Source organism: Spermophilus citellus (assembly GCF_964194105.1).
Source record: "Spermophilus citellus genome assembly, chromosome: 15".
In the NCBI taxonomy this organism is placed as follows: Eukaryota; Metazoa; Chordata; class Mammalia; order Rodentia; family Sciuridae; genus Spermophilus; species Spermophilus citellus.
In genome coordinates, this window is record NC_138195.1 from 89,975,780 (window position 1) to 89,996,907 (window position 21,128).

General features: G+C 55.1%; 1 protein-coding gene across 1 annotated transcript; it reads left to right on the forward strand.

Moving 5' to 3' along the window:
• Positions 1–1,307: 1,307 nt before the first annotated feature.
• On the forward strand, positions 1,308–20,499 carry GPR26 (G protein-coupled receptor 26; the record flags this gene model as incomplete). Its single annotated transcript, XM_081268197.1, has 3 exons — positions 1,308–1,975; positions 10,592–10,705; positions 20,268–20,499. 3 exons carry the CDS (start codon positions 1,308–1,310, stop codon positions 20,497–20,499), a joined length of 1,014 nt encoding a protein of 337 aa, XP_081124323.1.
• Positions 20,500–21,128: the final 629 nt, after the last annotated feature.

A 21,128-nucleotide genomic window follows, 5' to 3' on the forward strand; every position in this document is an offset into this window, starting at 1 on the left:
ACAGAAGGCAGCAGCTGGAACTCAGGGCTAAGATGCTGTGTATCAGGCCTACTGAGGACACGCAGGCTTCCCAGGTGGGAGCACTCGGGTCAGCTATTGTCTTCTCCTGGCTAAGGTGGTGCCAAAGGGATGTCATAGTGAGCCTCACTGTCCCCTCAGCTGATCTGAGAATGCTGCTAAATCTCTGATTGACAGGCAATGACAAGAAGCCACCAGAAACTAAATGCCCAACAGTGCAGCAGCTGCCCTGGTGACAGACTGAGGAGGTGTCAGGAGATGCCTGGGCCCCTGGCCATTCAAGAGAGAGATGTGGGCTCCTTCTCCTCTCAGCAAAAGAAGCCTACCTGAGTTTTCCAGTTCAACCCACAGAGGGAGGAGCACAGTCCCTGGGCAGCTCAGCAGTGGGACAGGTGGGCTAGGGCTGTACCCCTTCTTCTAGGCTAGCATTGTGGGGGGACAGGTGGTACAGAGGTGTGAAGGCGCAGGCATCCCTCCCTTCCCTGAAAGCCTTTCTTAATTCAGCCTGTCTGACACACGGAAGAGGAAGGCAGAGGAAGGGGAGGGAGAGCCACAGGGAGCAGTCGCCCTGCACAGGAGTCTCAGGGCTCATTCCCTCCAAGTGTGTCAGTGTCGGCGAGTGAGAGAGAGTGTGTGTGTGCGTGTGTATCAGTGGGGATTTCCATGACAAAAGCAGTCAGATTCTAGGGAGAGAAGGGGGAGGGGAGAGAACAAGAGGGGAGGAGAAAATTGGGGGTGGGAGAGACAGACGGAGAGACAGCAGAGGGAGAAAGAGGGAGAGGGAGAGGAGGAGGGTGGAGGGGAGAGCAGAGGGGGAGAGCAGGCGAGAAGGAGCTAGCGGAGAGAGGGAGGCAGAGACAGCAAGAGAGCAGAGGGTGTGCAGAGCGAGGAGACGGAGAGGGACGGAGCGAGGGCAGGAGCGAGCAGAGAGAGCAGAGCAGAGGCAGAGCTGGGAGCGCCGGTCTTCAAGGATCCCAGGGCGTTAAAGGCTCCAGGTTCAGCAGCGCACGGCGCCGCGCGCTTGACCGAGGCCGTGCGGGGTCCGGGGGTGAGCTGAGCGCCCAGCTGCCAGCCCAGGAGGTGGCGCGGGCTCCGGGGTGGCTGCGCGTCCAGGTGTCTGCCCAGGGGGTGGCGCGGGGCTCGGGGCGGCCGCGCTTCCTCCAGGGAGCCATGGCGGCTGGGGCCGGGGGTCGCGGGGCGGCGGCGGCGCCGAGGGGCTGAGGCGGCCGCGGGCTGCGCCATGGCAGCGCCGGGTTGCGGACCCTGAGCGCGGGCGGCGGGCGCGCACCATGAACTCGTGGGACGCGGGCCTGGCGGGGCTGCTGGTGGGCACGATGGGCGTCTCGCTGCTGTCCAACGCGCTGGTGCTGCTCTGCCTCCTGCACAGCGCCGACATCCGCCGCCAGGCGCCGGCGCTCTTCACCCTCAACCTCACGTGCGGCAACCTGCTGTGCACCGTGCTCAACATGCCGCTCACGCTGGCCGGCGTCGTGGCGCAGCGGCAGCCGGCCGGCGACCGCCTGTGCCGCCTGGCCGCCTTCCTCGACACCTTCCTGGCCTCCAACTCCATGCTCAGCATGGCCGCGCTCAGCATCGACCGCTGGGTGGCCGTGGTCTTCCCGCTGAGCTACCGCGCTAAGATGCGCCTCCGCGACGCTGCGCTCATGGTGGCCTACACGTGGCTGCACGCGCTCACCTTCCCTGCGGCCGCGCTCGCCCTGTCCTGGCTGGGCTTCCACCAGCTGTACGCGTCCTGCACGCTGTGCAGCCGGCGGCCAGAGGAGCGTCTGCGCTTCGCGGTCTTCACCGGCGCCTTCCACGCGCTCAGCTTCCTGCTGTCCTTCGTTGTGCTCTGCTTCACGTACCTCAAGGTGCTCAAGGTGGCCCGCTTCCACTGCAAGCGCATCGACGTGATCACCATGCAGACGCTCGTGCTGCTGGTGGACATCCATCCCAGGTGAGGTGCCCGAGCCGGTGCTCCGGGAACTGGGCGAGAAGTCGGTGGGAGTGGGGGTCTGGGTGTCCAGTGTGGATCGTGGGGGAACAACTCTTCCACCAAGCTCCATTTCCTCCTCAGAAAGCCAGGGTAGGGAGGGGCCGTCCTGGGGACTTAGCAGGTGCCTAAACTCAACAGATCAGGGCCACCAAAAACATGGGTGATATTGGACATGCCACTTTCTGAAGCAAAATCAGTCACAACTAACTTGGGCTTCCTTGTCCTTGACTGTGTTTATAGCTGTCAGTTTAAGTGACATGGGAAGGCAGTGGGCTCTGTTTCACTGTTTAAGGTTTGACTCCCACCCTGAGAGCGTGGCCAGAGCCTTAGGAAGCCCTTGAGGGCTCTTCAAACTGGGAAGGGCTGGTCCTCTGGGCCTTTCCTCTCTCCAGTGTCTGGCACTGCCTGTGTCCTGATCCTGTGTGTGTGTGTGTGTGTGTGTGTGTGTGTGAGAGAGAGAGAGAGAGAGAGAGAGAGAGAGAGAGAGAGGCCTTGCCAGATTGAACCAGGCTGTGCCTTTCCCTGTTGCTGGCTCTGAGGGGATGGAATTGCGCTCACCCTCCAGAAAGCACTGTCCAGTGTCACCTGGTCTTGGAGCCTGGAGACTTCTAAGACAGCCTGCCCACCCACTTCCATCCCCATCTAGTTGCTGTTTCTCAGGAGGGCAGAGGGAGGCAGCAAGCTCAAGTACTGCTGAGAACCTCTGCCATCCCCAGGATCCCCCCAGGGAGAGGAAGGAACTGTAAGCTGAGCTGTCCTGAGCTCACCTGGCTTTCCTCATCAGATTAGGAAAGCAAAGAGGGAAAGTGCTGGTGTGTCTCTTCGAATGCTGCTGTTTATGTCCATGGAAAGCAGGCTCCCCCTCTGTTGCCTGTGACCCTAGGAAAGGGCTCTGGTATCCCAATAGGTGCTGGAGGTGAGGCAGGCAGAGAGCCCTGGTGAGAGAAGCTAGGGCCCTCCTGCTGTGAGCAGAGCTCAGTCTGTCAGGGAGCTCAGTCCCCAGGATGCACATGTTCCTGCCCAGCACCTAGCAGACCAGAGGTGTCAGTCTGAACAAGGGTTCCTTGCTAAGCTTTTCAACCATGAGCAGCAGTGCGCGGTCCTTGAATCTCGCCATGCCTGCACATATAAAGGCATGGAGATATGTGTCCATTGTTGCTCCCAAGAACAGCCACTCCTGATTACATGCTAGAACAATCTTCTCACCACAGAGCCTTCCCCACAGAATTACATGCAAAATGCACATGCGGCAGCTCTCACTGCCTGTGCCCTGCTCAGTATGTGGGAGGAACATGCTGCAGCCACACTCGCAGACCTGTCCCCTTCCCATCACCCTCCACTTTAGAAGGTGCATCCCTGGGGCTCAGGCCAGGACTGCTCTTAGAAGATGCAAGGAAATGTTGTTTAACTCCAGGACTTGAACAAGTCCTAGAGAGGGCCCTCTCACCATGAGTCTCACAGCAGAGAAGAGATGGAACTGGGAAAAGAATCAGTTCCTATTTAGACTAGTTCCTGTTCGACTTCTAGAAGCGGGGGGTGGGGGGGGGTGGTGGTGGGGGTGGTGGTGGTGGTGGCGGTGGCAGGGTCTCCCTTTCAGCCCATTTAGGGGACAGGGGCCGGCAACAAATCTCTCTCTCTTACTCCAAGCCAGACACTGTGGGAGAGTTCCTGGGGAGATCTTAGGGAAGGGCCCTCATCTCCCTACTCCCCTCTGGGGGACCCCGAGGAGCTCCTGTACCTACCACCCCAGGCCCTTCAGGGCTCAGGAGCAGAGCCAGCCTTGTGGGAGAGGACAGATTTCTGGGCAGCCTCAGGCCCTGCCCAACTCCCAGAGGCCCCACTCACATCCAGGGTCAGGAGGCCCCACCCGACTCCCATTGCACCGGCTCCATGGATGCTGTGGAGCAGTAGGCCACTCAGCGGACACTGCCTTGTCCCTCCCTGAGGGCTTTTGCCCACCTACAAGAGACAGACATGCCTCAGGGGACTCCCTGACAGCTAGTCCTCTGGCATCTGGCAGCTCCAAGTTCTTCCTTCACACAAATGCAGAACTGCACAGCTCACTCTGGGGCTGTCTCTGCATCCCTGCACTGGGGCCTCCTCACCCGATTTGGTGCCAAGAGCCTGTGTGACCGTGGGTACCAGTCCTGGGTTTTCAGAAGCCAGACTTCTTTCTCTCAGCAGCCAGGGTGGCTGGTGGAGTTTGGGCTCCCTGGAAGTTTTTCTTAGCCTCCTGGGACCCATTTCAGGATCCCTGAGGCCCAGTGTGGCATTTGTCAGGAGGCCCTGGTGGTATCAGCTCTTCCTGCAGGATATTAATGCAATGTGCAGCAAGCCATGCCCCCTTTCTTCAACACCCCCAAACGGCAGGGACCTTCTCTTCTTTAAATACGGCCCTGAGCAGCATCCCGTGCCCCTGCCTGCCTGTGGCATTTCTCCAGTGATTACCTTTTCGAGGCAGGTTGGAGTTTCCAATGTCTGATCCACACCTAGCCCTCCACCGGCTCAGCTCAGTGTGCACTTGTCTCTAGTCCCAACTCCTGACCCGCTACAGCCACCCCTCCCTGGTGCTGCTAGGCATGGATGCAGGTGCCTGCTCTATCCAGTCCACTGCAGGGCCAGGCTCATTGGTTTGGGTTAAGGACTTTTGAGAAGCAGGATGCTGAAAGAGGACTCAACCCAGAAGCAGCCTGGGCTCCCTGGCCCTGCAGCCTGGGTCTGCAGGGCCTCCCCTCTAGGTCCTATGAACCATGCCCACAGAGGCTGACTGACAGCTGGCTCTGGAGTGTGTCAAGTGGTGGCATTGTAGTCAGAACCTCACCATGCCCTTGACTTTACAGATGAGGAAACTGGGAGACAGGAAGTGAGGCACTCGCCTGATTTAGCAGATCCAGAAAGTAGCTTGAGTCCAGAATCATGCCCTGTTCTGTGGAGCAGTTAGGCAAATGGAGGCTCACCAGCAGTGTGTCTAGACGTGTAGGTGCTCTAAACTAAGCTCACTAACTGGCAAATGGAACATATTCTGTCCCCTTACTTTGGCAAATACACCTTTCCTGCAAGGTGGAGTTCACGTTTAGCCTCTACAGGCTCCTTGGAGGTCAGCCTTGTTCTTGCTGGGGAGAGGGGAGCTGGGCCACCAACCTCACCTCCCATGCTGGCCTGCCCAGCACTGCAGGGGCCCTGTGCACCAGAAGCACACTGCAGCCTGCAAAGCCACGAACACACGCTGCTCACTAATGCTGCTCCTCAGACCTAAAGTGAGGCACTCAGGCCGCATAGTCCACCCTCAGAGGCATGGGGCCAGCGGGAGATGCCTGCACACATTTTGGGAGCAGGATCAAGGCATTTGGGCAAAGAATGCCATGCTGCAAGCACTGAGAATTTGGTCTACAGTGGAAGTGTGAGCTGGGCAATCCCCTTTGCCCTGTGAACTGGCCATTATATGGGGAGCAGTGTGGATCCCCAAGATGCAGGGTCAGGTTGTACCAGCATCCTGGCCCAAACTTAGGGCTCTTTCCTACTGTGAGTCAGCTTGTCACTTGCCTTAAAAGCCGGAAAACCAAAATAGGTCACTTTGTGAGTGCTTGAGCATGGGCTGAGGCTGAACTACAGTCAGCTGGGGTCACTCATGACCCAGGTTCTGTGTGGAGGGCAGGGAGATAGCTGTGGCTGGAAGGTGACAGCAGAGGTTGCCTCATTCATGACGCTTCAGACCTTCCCGGAATTGCCACCCCTTTCACCTGGTGACAGAGGCCTGCTAGTAGCCTGTCTTTGACCCCAGGAGTCACAATGCTGGACAGCCTCTCCCCTTTGTCTTGCACAGACTGGGGTGGACCCGCCCCAACCCTGCTGCAAAGCTGACTTGCTTGCCCCCTGGCCAAGTTGCCAGCTGTGGGTGGGGGAGGCTCAGCCTCTGCCACAGATTCCTCCCATGGGTCCAAGGATTCCAGGTGCCACCACCAGGCCCAGGACTGTCAGAATGCTCAGCACTTGGTGATTTCTATGGGTGACAGTGGGGTTGGGGGAACACCCCAGAACCTAGGGTCATCAGACCTGGGATGAGGTCTGGTCCTGAACAGAATTTCCCGAGTGGCCTTAGACATGTCCCAACCCCCTCTGCTGGACCCCAGTGTCATGATGTGCAGATGAGCACAAGACCGGCTCACAGGCTCCAAGATTTCCAGGAGCTTGGATTGCAAAGCTCTGGAGGGAGAACGCGGCAGCCAACGCCAAGCGGTTTCATGATGCCATTGCTCTGGGAGTGGGCGAGGGTGCCCAGGCTGTGCCTAAACCATGACAGTGACAAGCCAGTAGCTGAGCTGCTTCCCGGGGAAAGGGACCACCCTGCCTCACTCATCTCCTGCCACCTCTTCTCACCTGGGAAGTAGAAGATCCCAGGGAAGAAAAGTGGATCCAGCCCCCTCTTTCTCCAAAGTAGAGGGAAGGGGTGATGAGGTTCCCGACTGCAGCTTGGCTTGGAGTCAGTGGCCGGATGCCGGTCCCACCCGCATACCACTGTCTGGGTAGCAGGTTCCTCTTTCCCTTGGGCCTGTGAGCTGGGTGGATGCCGTCATGGCCCTAGCATCTAGTGGCTCTGTCCCAGCAGAGACACGACCCCAGTCTACAGATGCCCTCTGTGCTGCACACAGCCAGGTAAGGACAGTCGCCTGGGGTCCCTGGAGACCCAGCGGGGTCACAGTCTCAGGGAGTTAGGACTCAGTCTCAGGCACCTGGCTGCTGGCTCTGCCTTACCGCACCCCTGGGGTAGTCCCTGGCTCCAGCTCCTGTTTATAAATGCTCAGGGCAAGACTGTTGCAGTGGGAGAGGAGTTTCAGGGCAAAGTTGAAACATAGTATGGAATTATTGAATAAGTTTCTATTGAATGAAGAATGAAAATTAATGGCCAGCATTTATTGAGTACTTACTGAGCTGGGAACTATCCTCAGTACCTTTTGCATTAATTCAGTTATTCCCAGTGTAACACTACAAAGTAGAGACTCATTACTCTCATTTTAGAGATGACTAAGCTGATGCACAGAAAAGCTGTGTAACTTGCCCAAGGCCACACAGTAATGAAGTGATGGTGCCTGTACTTAAATCCTGAGGTCTGGCTCTGGTTTTTCATGCTTAACCACTAGGTTAGCAACCAAGAATGGAGGCCAGGCCAGTGGAGATGTTTCACACCATTGACCATCCTCACTTTGTCTGATAGGGTTAAGATGCTCATAGTTCACGTTTTAAAAAATCTATTTTAGAATGTATTTCTAGCTCACGGTCATCTCTTTAGAAAAGATTACTTAAAAAGTGACTGAGTTGGGGGCTGGGGTTGTGGCTCAGTGGCAGAGCGCTTGCCTAGCATGTGTGAGGCACTGGGTTCGATTCTCAGTATCACATATTTAAACAAATAAAAGAAAACAAAGGTTCATTGACAACTAAAAAAAAAAAGGTGACTGAGTGAGTTTTCCCAAGATGTTACACTCGTTATGTATTTTCTGGGTGTGAGGCTTGGAGCCTAGAACCATGGTCACCACCGACGTATGTGACAGCAGAGTGCTTGCCCTTTCATTTCCCCTGCTGCACAGGCCTTCTGGAAGCAGGAAGTTATTTCCCCGTAGTTTTTACAGCACAGGGAGTGGCCCTGGTCATCTGAGCCTGTGAAAGGTCCATTTCACTCCTTCAGGTCACCAAAGTGCTACTGTCCTTCTGAAGACCCGCAAAGCCTTCCCTATTCCCAAGGATCTCTTGTGTTTTGGGGGAGAGGTTTTCCAGGTGGCAAGATGAGGGGGCTGCTGCTCACCTGGAGACAGCTAGGTTCTCGGCCCTGAGTTCCTACTGGGAGGACCCAAGGAGCTCTGTCCTCCGCAGTGGCTGGCAAGCCCTATCTGTCCCTATGATGAACAGCAGCTCTAGTTATGCCTGTTGTGACAGCCCCTTAGATAAATGAGAAACTGGGTTCAGGGAGGTCAGGTGACTTCCAGGAGGTCACACAGCTAAGGGCAGAGCTTCAGACCCCTAAGCCAGAGCTCCTTTCCCCACAGGGTTGTTCTAAGCCCCTGGGAGTTGGCAGTCTGTCAGGTCACAGATGGAGAGGGCCCAGCCCCAGTTGCTCTGGGGTCCTCTTCCTGAGTCCTGTATATGAATTTGGTGCTTCTTTTCAGGACATGCCCAGAATGCTCTGCTTGTCATGGGGGCAGTGTGCAGAGATGGCACAGGACACCTGGCTTGCGTCTTGCAGCACACCTGTCATGGATAGCACTGAAAGTCCTGGGGGAAATGCATGAGTGGTCAAATGAGTGGGCCTCCGTGGTGGGGACTAATGCTGAGCATTGAGCAAGACAGGATCCCCATTTGCCTGGGTCTGAGGGCTTCCCAGGCTTGGGACTTCGGGTTTTAAACCAAGATAGTTGAGTTGGTCACCTCCTTACACCCTGGCCTGAGAGGGGGGAGGCGCAGGCATTCCCTCCTCCTCCCTGCAAATGTCACCTGAGCCAGAGGACTTGGGTAGAAAACTTGCAGGCACTCAAGTGCAATCAGAAAGTCGGGAGATTAAAGCCCATCTCTGGGGATGTGACTTTAGCCCCCACTGTGTGCCTGCCATGTTCTTCACGTGTCCTGGGTGGAGAAATCCGAGTCCTGGTGCCTCCCTAGGAGACATAGTGATTCAGACTGTCAGCAGGTGTTGCTGAAGGCTGCAGAGCCAATGCCTGGACTCCTGCCACCACCCAGGGTCTTGGGATTGAGAGGGGCTCCCAGACATGGGGCTTTCCTTTTAAAACCAGGACAGCGCCCTGCAGACCATTTAGAATGCAGGACTGTCATGTTTAAACAGGACATCTCAGAGAAGCAGGAACACATTGCTTACCCCACTGCCACCACTCACCAACTGTGTGATCTTGGGAAAAAATCACTTAACTCCTCTGAGCCTCGGTCTCCTTATCTGAAAAATGGGGACTATACTGAGATCAGCCCTCAGCTTGTAGAGTTGTGAGTATCAGATAAACTAATGCACGTGAGCTCCTGTCACAGGGTCTGGCGTGGCACATACTGAAGACTTGGGAATGTGGCTGTTGTATTAGTGATTAGGAATTGATGAGCAATATTAGTCATGAGCAGTGCATTTTCAACCCATATGAAACCTGTTCCTACCAAGCTCAGCTCCCAGTTCCTCTGTGAATTCCTGGAAAGGCAAAGTCAAAGGAAAACAGTTCCGTGCGAATTTCAGGACCTGTCAGTCCAAACCTACACGGCGTTGTCCATCTGTGACAGGAAGTCTGAGTAGAAGAGTCCTGAGCACGTAGTAAGATGATGGGTGCCCTGGAAGGACAGGGGCTGCCCGGGCGCTGCTGGTGCTCCTGGACCTGGGTCTCCAGAGGGGTCTCCGCTGTTTGCTGTGGTTGAGCAGGGGGCCTATTTTCAGACCAGGTCACTGGCAGCTGGTGCCTGGCTCTGCCAGGTTATCTTTGCTTCCTGGGAACGCTGTCCACAGTTTCCTCCTGGCCGTCTTTAGTCAGTTGAATTATTTAGAACATACACATTAAAAGAACCTTCCCAGGTCGGGTGCCGTGAGATGGAGCCCATGGAGCCTGGGCCAGCTTGCCTTCTGGGGCCTCCTCACCCGTGATAACAGGCCAAGTAGCTGTTGCTCACACTCCTCCTGCCGCTGCACACAGCGGGTCACAGGGCCTCTGCTTTTCGCGGGCCTCTGGGTACCAGTTCTGGGCAGGCCCTGGAGTGGATCAGAGCAGGAGCAGGCGTGGTTAGAGGCATTGGTGGCTCCCATTTCCTTTCTCCAAACTGCTCCCTGATTCCACGAGGACTTGGTGGTCTCCTTGCTTCTCCAAACTCCATCTCGGAGGAATTGGTGACCCGACAATATGGGCTCTCTAGCTCCTGGCAGGGTTGAGGTGTGAGGATGGAAACAGGCTGAGGATGTGGGGGAAAGGAAGCCCCATGCCATGCCGCGTGCAGGGTCGCGGTACCCCGGGGAAAGGCCAGCTTTGAGTCACATGGATGGGGTTCAGCCCCCCTGCCGGCCAGCTGAGCAGGCTGTTTGGCCTCACAGAACTCATGGTGTTCACTGAAAAACAGGGCAGATGAAAAGCACCCTGCAGGCCTGACCCACTGATCGGGGGGAAGTTAAGAACTAGAAACTCTGCTGGGTAAGAGCGGTTCCGTGGGCTGGTGCGTAGTAGGTGTGAGTGAATGATGCAAGTGTAGCAGGAAGAGTCGATTTTGTTGGGACTCACTTAAGCACAATTGCTCCTGCTTCACGTGCTGTATGGGCTGAATGCATTTCACGCATCTGTGTGCTGACATGGCCTTATGGTGTGTACAAGAGAGCACACACATCCAACAGGCACTGGGTGTTGTTATATTACAGACGATGGCCTCGGGCTTAGCAGTGTCCCACAGCCTGCTCACGGTCAGGTCACACAGCTGCAGCCAAGACTTGACCCCAGGTCTCTTGGGCTCCATAGCCCAGTGCCTACTCTGGAAGTCATTGTGTGAGTCTATCAGAAGTACCTCAGTGTGAGCTGGCAGGCTACCTGTGAGTCACCTTCTCTGTCTTCCACACAGTGTGCGGGAGCGCTGTCTGGAGGAACAGAAGCGGAGGAGGCAGCGGGCCACCAAGAAGATCAGCACCTTCATAGGGACCTTCCTCGTGTGCTTCGGCCCCTACGTGATCACCAGGTGAGCTGACCCCTGGTGTGAGGGGGGTGGGGCTTAGGAGAGCAGAGCAGGCCAGGACCCTTAGCAAGAGCACCCTCTCCTGGCCCCAGTTCTTCTCCAGGATGCAGTGGGGACACAGGGCACTCACTTGAGTCTGTGTGTGCTTTTCCTCTTCAGCCTTGGATTCTTTTTATGATTATTAATTATTGTTTTAATTGTGCCCAGTTATAGGGTACAGTGATAATTGGATGCATGTGTGCAATGTGGAATGATCAAATTGGGGTGCTAACATTTCCATCTCCTTAAACATTTTTTTGAATTTTTTTTATTACTAAAGTAGGAATTGAGTGTGTTTATGAGGGACAATGTGATATTTCAAAATGTGTTTTCAGTGTGCACTGATCAAATCAGGGTCGTTAGCAGTGCCGTCTCCTCAGCATTACTTCAAGTCTGGAGGCTTTGAGCTGTCTCTTGTAGTTGTTCATGAAATATGTAATAGGTTGTTGGGAACTGCAGTCACCCCACTGTGCTGGAGCGTATGACTGCTGTCTGCACTGTTTGGGGACCTACAGTCCAGCCTGTGATGTCCCCGCCCCCTTCCAGCTTTAGTAATCCCTATTTCACATCCAGATGGACTTAACATCCATCCATAGGAGAACGTGTGGATTTGTCTTTCTGTGTCTGACTCATCTCACTCAACACAATGTTGTCCAGTTCTATCTATTTTGTTGCAAATTTCTTTTTTCTTTTTGGTACTGAGGGTTAAAACCAGGGGCATTCAGCCACTGAGCCGCATCCCCAGCCTTTTTTTTTTTTAAATTTTAATACAGAGTCTTATTCAATGGCTTAGGGCCTTGCTAAGTTGCTGAGGCTGGCTTTGAACTTGCAATCCTCCTGCCTCTGTCTCCCAAGCCACTGGGATTACAGGTGTGTGTCACTGTGCCTGGCCAAATTTCATTCTTTTTATGACTGAAAATTCCACATTTTCTTTACCCTTCATGTGCTGACCAGCATCGGGGTTGATTTCCCATCTCAGCTACGGTGAACAGTACCGCAATAAACATGGGTGTGTAGGTGTCTCCTGGGGATTCTGGTTTCATTTCCCTTGGATGTACACCCAGAAGTGGGACAGCTAGATCATGTGGTAGATCTCCTTTCTTGAGGACCCTCCATACTGTTCTCCTAGTCCAACTTGAATTATTTCAGGTTAGACTCAGAACCAAAAAGGCGTGAGAGACCCCTCACCCCCAACTCCACTGCATTCCAAATCACAGCGTTCCAATCCTTTGCCCAGGCCCACAACCCCAGGAGGCCTAACACACGGAAGCAGGAAGAAAAGCAGAAGAGGCCGTGTTCTAGGCCTGGGCTCCTGCTGCCCACTGAATGCTGGTTAGTGCAGCCCTGGGTGTCCCCAGCCAAGACACTGCAGGCTTGGGGAGCAGGTCCTGCCCCCAGGTGGTCCACCTCTGCTGGAGCTGGGACGTTTCTCGTGTTCTCAGATGGTCTTGTGCTCCCCAGAGCTGCAGCCCGAGCTGGCCAACTGTAGGCTGCTATTCTCGGGCTCACCTTCCTCAAGCCAGCCCGCCTGGGCCATGACATTGCCCCATATCAGCCTCAGCCAGAAAAAAGAAAAAGATGACTTATCACCCCGTCTGTTCTGTGGACTGAAGGCAAGGAAACACCCGGTGGCTGTGTATCCATAGTGGCTCCACAGTCTGGGAAGTGGCTGGTAGCAAAGAACTTCCGTGTTCTCCGAGGAGGTGGAGAAGGGGCTTCTGTCAAGCCTAGAAAGTGGGGTCTGTACAGAGTTGTGTGTGTGTGACAGACAGAAAGACATTGAGACAGCACAGCCCAGCATCCCAGTGAGCCCCAGACCCCTCAGCTGCAGGGTCCTGGAAGAGCACCGCTGCCATACGGTCACCTGGCACTCTGACACCCTGGGAGAGGACCCCACTGTGGGCAGTTCTCTGCATCCTCCCTGTGGTCCTTACTCACGCTGAAGCCTGGTTTGCTCTAGTGTCAGCCGCTGACCCCAGTTCTGCCCTCTGCAGCCCAGAAGAAGGCGCTTTGCTCCCAGACCTTGCAGATGGGCAGTGAGCCGCCTCCCTGCACCCAGTCCTCTTTTCTTCCTTAGACCAGGCTCCGGTGCCCCCCACTCTCTCTTCTCTGGTGTGCTGCTTCCTTCTGGGAAACCCAACTGGCCTCATCTTACCATGAACACAGGACCTAGAACTGCCTTCGGGTCTCTGGACAGGTTGATCTGTGCAGAGCAGACTCACCAGTTCTTCCTTCTAGAACTGTCTACTAGACCTCAGCGCCATTGACATTCTTTGATGTTTAACAGCTTCCTTGGCTCCACACACTGGATGTCAGGAGGGTGGCTCCCCTCTCCAGCCCCCCAGTTTTAATAACTGAAAATGCCTTCAGACATGGCCCAAGATCTGTCGGGGACCAGAATTTTCCCTGGCTGAGAACCATGGATTGAGACCCACTAATCCAGCCATGGAGCCAAAGCTTTCACAGAACAGAGTTCTCACAGGACACAAGCCTCTGCACAGTGACAGAGGAGAACAGGTCCCCTTGCCTTCCCGGGAGGTGGAGTGTGTGGGCAGCAGCGCGGCTGTGGTGTGTGCCTCCCAAGCCAACCCCAGCTCCGCCCCTCCACTGCAGACCTCGGGGCCAGTGCTCTGGCCTTGCTGGGCCTCCAGAGGGAGTGTGGGTCATGAGGCTACAAGGTCCCAGAGCACTGGTGTTTGTGGCTCAGGCCTGTGTGGATGACATCCCTGGTCATTGTCCTCCCTCCCTCTGACATAAGGCGTGGGCTTATATCAGGGGAAGGGAGGCGTGGGCTCACGAGGTGAACTTGAACGCTTGGAGAACAGGTCATAGCTCCAGCTTCAAATAATCGGACTTTTCTCTGGGTTAATCTCATTTTCCAGCTTTTCCCATTTTTGTTTGTGGCTTGATTCCTTCAATGGTGCCCAGCAATACTTTTTTAGTAAAATCGATGGTAGGTTCACAAGTCAATGTGGATGGATGGTTGTATTTTCAGTTTTATGTTGCCAAATGGGTTTGATGTATTTTGAGTTTTAAAAAACATGCACATAACTGTTCATCCTTCATGGGGATAAGCAGCAATGTACTAGGAGAAAAGCCGTGCACAGGAGTCCTCATGAATACAAAATATGGATCTGGTGAAGCCACGCTGGCCCCAGCGCCACCACCCACTGCTCACACGGGAACCCCCAGGGACTTACTTGGCCAGTGGCACTGAGGGCACGGCTCCGGTACAGGCGCCAGTGCTGCTCTCTGCCGCCTTCCTGTCCACAGAGATGAAAATCAAATCCAACTGAGGCAGCAACAGACAGATGCTGGGGAATTCAGAAGGAAAAGCTAAGAGCAAGCTCTGTCTCTTAGCCAGCCCAGGACTGTGCTTCCCTGCCGAACCCTGCAAGTCCCACTCGGTGCCTGAGGCTGTGCCAGAGCTGGACAGGTGCCCTCTTGACCTAGTAACATGCCCCTCATACAGACGAGGAAGCCGGGGCTTGGTCAGGTTCCGGGCTTGCACCCTACCCGTGAGTGATTCATCCAGGGTGACACTGGACTAAGATCGGATGGTGGCTAGAGACTGTGGCACCTGGCAGGATGGGAATACTGACACAGAAGGGGGCTTGTGCTGTGATGTCTGTCACCCTTTGAGCTGATTGAGAAGATCCATCTGACCGGGGGAGCTCCTTCTCTTTGTCCCCCATCTATTCACATCTGCTTGACAACTTTCTCAGATCAGGAAGCCCCGGCTCAGCCTGGAGCCCAGCGTTTACAAGGATCGTTCAAGTCTCCAGCTTTTTACTGGAGAACACAGTGTGTGAGGCCATACCTGCCACCTGGTGAACACCTGTCCTGTGTCCAGGGATATTGCCACATACATGCCTCACCTGGGACAGCTCTCCTGCAGGGTGGGAATACTGAGGCCCAAGGGGGCTCGGATCCTAGTCTAGGTTCAGAGAGGTGAGTTGCCCAGGGACACATGAGCAGGGAGTGGCCAAGCCAATGGTCAAAGTCAGCATCAGCCACTTGGCTATAATTTATCCTTTGGCCCATGCTACAGCTCCAAGACTTGGGGACCAGGCACTGGAGACACAGAGATGCCCCTTGGACAGGTTTTATCCCCTCCTACTATCAAAACACAAGCACCTTGGCATGAACCCAGACAGCACCCAGGCTCTCCTGGTAAAGCAGGCACATGGATTTTCTGAGTAAAAATGGCGGGTCCACATGACACTGTCCCCATCTCCCACCTGACTAGCAGCATCTTGTGTGGCTGAAGCAGAGCCCAGGAGGCCATCAGCGCTGGTGGCAGAGCCGTTGGCAGACCTGGTTGGCACGTGCTGACCAAGTAGTGGCTCTCATAAAGATGGTCTCAGAAAGCCCACTGCACCAGCTGGAGAGCCACCGGTAGCTGTGCTAGGGGGTGTTCGATGACAGCGGGGGACATTCGCAAAGGTCTTAATAGGAGTCTGACACCTCTGCTGCACAGTCACACTGGCTCCGGTGTCCTCAGATCCGGGGTCAATAGGACTCTCCCTGGAGCAACTGAGCAGGACCTGCAGAGTCACAGCAGCCTCCTCGAGAAGCACTCGCAAGTATTTTCTGAACTGAAGTTCACGGATCTAGAAGCAGTTGTCAGGCCGTCATCTCTGCAGTGGTCTATGCTTACAAATAACTGTGGCCGTCTTAAATCATTGCAGTCAGGCTTCGAGGCATTTGCAGATCTGACAGCTCCATTATTGTGGCTTTTCAAAGTAATGGGATCATGTGGCTGGGAGAGAGGTTCAATGTGCAGGTGGCTCCTGAGTGTTAATATTCTATCAATAAAACCGCTTTTCCATTCTCATGCCTCATGAAAATTTCAAGCATCAGCTTATGACTTTCAGGTCTGCAAACATGAAGACTAAGTTCTCCAAAAGTCTTGGGAAGACAATGAGCTGGCTTGCCGAGGAGTGTTCTGTGGCCTGTGTTGTGAAATGCACAGTGTGTGTGTGTGTGTGTGTGTGTGTGTGTGTGTGTGAGAGAGAGAGAGAGAGAGAGAGAGAGAGAGAGAGAGAGATGAGACAGACAGATGACGAGCACAGACTGTAGGAAGAGACGGCTCTAATTTACTGCTTTAAAATCAGTATTTGAATGCAAAGGTGCTTGGCTTCTTGGAAGCAGAAACTGAGTCCAGGCGTGGGCAGGCCCTAGTCACTGGTGCCTACGGTGTCGGTTCCTGTCCTGGTTCTTTCATGTCCTGGCCCGGAGCCTGGACACAACACCGCTTTGGCTTTGTCTCTGCAAATTTGGGAGAATGATATGGTGGGGTGGGTGATGCTTGTGATCAGTTGGTAGATCCTGAGCCCCAGGGGCCGGGAGGAAGTGCTGGTCGGGGGCTGCTGTCCTCCCCCCAGGACTTGCTCTCCTTGGGGATTCCTGTCATGGAGAAGGTGGGGACATCAGTCTCCCTAGGGTCCAGAGAATGCCTCAGGGTTCTTGAAGATGTGTCCCCATCTTCCTTCCTTCCTTGCTGGGTGAGGTGAGAGGACCCGGTGAGTGAGGGGCCATGGTGGGCGGCCTCCTGTGTCCAGTACCCCCTGCTCTGACAGCCAGCTGGGAGTGGCTAGCCAGCAGCCTCGTGGGGCTTACTGCCAAAGAAGAGCTCTGGCTCACGGGACACATAGAGAGCAGGGGTGTAGAGGTGCAAGCAGGTGCACAGGGCTAGGGGGCACGAACTGGGAGGCACTTTATATCCCCAACACACACACACACACACACACACACACACACACACACCACAGCCCACAGTTCTTCCATAAAGGGCAAAAGTGCTGGCACTGGAATTGCCTGAAATGCTTAAAAAGCTGAGCACCGCCCCTGCCTGTCCTCTCCAAGCCAGTGCTGTCCCCTCACCTGGCCTGCTGACAGGAGACCAGGGGTGGAGATGCGCTTGTCATGTGCTCAAAATGCCTGTCTGCTTTACACCCAGGGGGCACGTGGGAAGCCATCCTGGTGCCTAATGGGCAGGTCTGTCAGGTAGTAGGAACAGTGCATATGGGGACAAGCCCTGCTTCCCGGAGGCTGGGGAAGGAGCTTGGGCAAACCCCCAGCGTCGTCCTTGGTACACACAGGGCCCTAGGAATGGGGTGGGGCGAGGTGCCATTTTGATGTTGTGGCCAGGGACTCCAGGAAATCCAAATGCTACAACCATCCCTCACCCCTGTGGGTGCCTTCGGGGTCTCAGTTTGTTAGGGCTGCCATAGTAGTACCCCAAACAGAAGGGCTTAAACAACAGGAAGGCATTCATATGTGGTCCTGGAGGCCCAGGGGGGTGGTGTGGACAGGCCTGCTTCCTTCTGGGACTGTGAGGGACAACTGCCTTGGGCCTCTCCCCTGGCTGTGCTGGTGGCCTCTGGCATTCCTTGACATGCCTCTCCCCAACCTCTGCCTTCATTGTCACCTGCTGTCCTTCCTGTGTGTGTGTCTGTGCCCAGATTCTCAGCTTGCCTGAGGATGTTAGTCCTGTTGGGTCAGCCGTGCCCACCCTCTCCCTCAGACCTGCTCTTCATTAATTGCATCTGCAATGACCTTGTTTTCAAAGGTCACAATTCTGAGGTGCTGGAGGTATGACTTCCACGTATGAATTGGAGGGTGACACAATTTAGCTCACCACAGGTGTCGTGACAACAGGAAATGCTGTCTCGCTGTATTAACACCTGAGCCCAATAACTCCAGGCCCCGTGCTCGATGGCAGCCGGGGGGCTTGCACCTGTGGGGGGCTGCTGCTCTGCAAGTTGCCCCGTCTGTCAAATGCTGAGGCCACCAACCCACTGTGACCAGCAGAGGGAGGGGTGGGCAGGGGACTGAAATACGCCACTCGTGTAGAATGGAGGAGTGTAGAGTGTAGACTGGGACTGATGTGAGTCACGGAATCCTGTCTTGTCGAGGAGGGTGTAGGAAGCCGTGTAGGAAGCAGTGGCGGAGGGGACTTGGTGTTAGAAGATGGGCTAAAGTGTTCCCTCTATAAAAGGTCATCTGGGAGGGACCCTGTGGTCAGCCTGACACCTACCCAGATCTGGAATTAGGAAGAAACAGTTGGGCAGTATGGACACCCTGGCCTCTTCTCAGCCCCCATAAGGAATGGAGCCAGGATGGGGCAAGGTCGTCCACAGAGGGGGACATCCCAGCGCCCCCTGCTGGAGACCACAGGGAGCCTCGTCCAGCTCTGCGCTCACCCAGCTTCCCTTTGCCTGGGGCCTGACGAAGGAGAGACCTGGCTTTTCAGAGCAGTAGTTGCCTTGTGCGCTGTAGGGAGAGGCGAGAGGCAAAGTCCTGCACAGCACGCGTCGACCCTGTGGGGAAGGGGCTCTTGGAGTCACAAGGGGCCTCGGAGCACGTCTTCTTCACCCTGAGTGCTGAGAGTCAGGTCCCACGGTGGCCTCACCAGGCCTTGGACTATGGTTGGATGGAGACTCTGGCTGGCTGCCCAGCCTCTCTGAGCCTCGATGTCCCTGCCTGCAAGATGGGGATAATGATCCTCTCAGCAGGAGAATTGTAAGATCAGAGATTGTCCATCAAGGGCTTGACCCAAAGAGGACCCTAACTGGGGAGTGTTCGTGTGGAGCTGACAGAGGTTTCCAAGTACAATAAATAGATCATCTCCATTTTCCAAATGATGAAATTTAAAACTGCTCTGAATAATTTTATTCTGTGAAATCTTCAGTATCGTCAGATGATGATTTTGCTCTCGCTGGATGGGTTGATGATATTCAACTCTTTAATTTGGGGGAGAGTTACAAAAGTTACCCGTAGAAGGCTAGGCACGCTGGGGCACGAGTCGGCCAGGCTCGGCAGCCGTGTGCTGGCCCCCAGCTAGTTCTCTGTGAGCATGAGCTGTGGATTCTAAATTCAAGGATTTTGTCTCTTTAAATTCATCACTTCTCAAAAATAGGTCTCATAAAAGAACATATTTCCCAAATGCGCACAGTCCCACTTCCTCATCAGGCTCCCGAGGACCTGAGAGGAGACGTATCCACTGTGCCCTGGGGGCGGGGGGCAAGGGAGAGGGAAATGGCAAGGCAGCCAAGGGCCTCGGATGGACTCGCTGGAGGGACTCGCTGGAGATCTGTTCGGGAAAGGGTCAGTTCCGGGGAGGAATGGAGCCCCACAGTTCCCTGGGGATCAGGACATCCAGCTAAAGCCGGCAGCAGAGCTCAGCTCCGGCTCAGCTCTGCTGAGATCCATCCTGCAGATACTCAGGTAGAAGAAGGTGCCAGAATCTCAGAGTAGAATGCAGGCCTGGACCTACCGTGGCCACTGATGTGCTGTGTGATGTTGGGCAATATCCTCCCCTCTCTGGGTCTTGATTACAATGGGCAGGGGAGAGGGTGGTTTATGATCTCCAAACTCTCTCCCAGTTCTGAGTCTTTGTTTGTTTGTTTTTAAATCCCATGTTCATGCTGGACCATGGCCAGATACGAGGGTGCTGAACACTAACGTGTCTGTTTATGCAGCAGGAGGCTCTCACCCCTCACAACCTGGCATTGGCATCATTGACTAGTGCCAGGAGGACCCTGAGGATTGTACCCTTGGACACAAGAGCTGTGACTTCTTTTGTCCTCCCCCAGTGAATGAGGGCCATTTCAGGGTACCCGGACCTTGGTCTTATCAGAGCCCCCCAGAATCCCAACCTTCTCAGCCAGCAGGTTCTGTCCTTCTTTGAGCTTCAGGCAGTGTCACCAATGACCCCCACCCCTTTCCTGCACGGCCTTGCTAAGGCAGAGCAGGCTCGGGGCAGTCGTGCCAGACTCTGCCGCTGGGAAAGATGACGGGACCGTCTCGCCTACACTTCTGGCTTTTCATATAAGACCTGAGTTCCAAGGTGTGGAGAGATATTCCCAGGGTCACACCAGGTGAGCCGCGGAGCTGGAGCCAAAGCCAGAGCACCATGAGCTATCAGTCTGTTTCATTGTGAAGCTTGGGATTTAGAGTTGGACAGAGCTGAGTTCAAATTCTGCCTTTGCAGTTGGCCAGCCATGCAAAGTTGACCGGCAAATTATCTGACCTCCTGGGACATGTTTCTTTATCTGTGAAATAGAAATAAAGCTTTCACGGTGGTACACACCTATAATCCCAGCGCTCAGGAGCCTGAGGCAGGAGTTCAAAGCCAGCCTCAGCAACTTAGTGAGGTCCTAAGCGACTCAGCGAGACCCTGTCTTTGAATAAGATGCAAAAAATAGGGCTGGGAATGTGGATGAGTGGTTAAGCACCCCTGGATTCACTCCCCAGTATTAAAAAAGAATAAAGGAAAAAAATAAAGAGATATGTCACGTCCCCCAAGTTCGAGGGTGCAGTGTCTAGAATAAAAGAAGAGCCTGTGGATGCCCACCATCATGGCTGCTCTTGTCCTTGCTGCCTGAGAGGTGGTCTCTGAGCAAGGGCCCGTGGCCAGGAAGCCGTGGGTGGGTGCAGCCTGGAGCCTGCCTGTGGCTGCCCACGTCCCTGCATGGCTATGCTGTGAGTGACAGTGACGTCCCCGTCTCTCTCTCCGCAGGCTGGTAGAGATCTTCTCCGCGGCGCCCATTGGCCCCCACTGGGGGGTGCTGTCCAAGTGCTTGGCCTATGGCAAGGCCGCCTCGGACCCCTTCGTGTACTGCCTGCTGAGACACCAGTACCGCAGAAGCTGCCGGGAGATTCTCAACAGGGTCCTCCACAGACGCTCCATCCGCTCCTCGGGGCTCACAGGTGACTCTCACAGCCAGAACATCCTGCCGGTGTCTGAGTGAGGACCGCTCTCCGGCCGGAGGGTTTAGAGGGAGGTGGCCCGGAGAAGAGGGAGGCGGCTGGGCTCCTGGGCAGACACCCTGCCACCGCCCCCTGGCCAGCCCAGAGCTGTGTTTCCCAGGCCTTAGGGCCCGGGGACTGCTCTCTGGCCCCTGAGGGCGGAGGTTGGATTGTCCTGTGTATCACCAAAGGATGCCACAGGCTGTGCTCAGGCCCTTCCTCCTGAGAGGCCCCCAGTGGACGACAGTGCGGTCACTGTCAAGGATGCAGAGTGCTGGTGGCAGTGGAGAGCCATGCGTCCACCTGCTTGCTGACCACTGGATGTGGGGCTCCTCGCAGAGGAAGAGGGATGGTCTCCATGGGACATTTCAGGCCTGCCCAAATTGAGGCTGCAGTGACCTGTGGCCCAGACCTGGTGACTCCTTTCCACTTGGTAGTGGTGGCTGCTTTAACCCAAATATTATCCAGCTGGGACCCTTAGCGGGGACCCTGGGACTGTACACCCATGGGGAAAGAGTTGGACAGTTGGTGGCTACTGACGGCTGCCCACCCATTGTCTTAGGAACGGTATATTGGATTCAACTTTTATCCCCCACACCCAATAAAAAGAACTAATGTTTGTGTGTGTAGA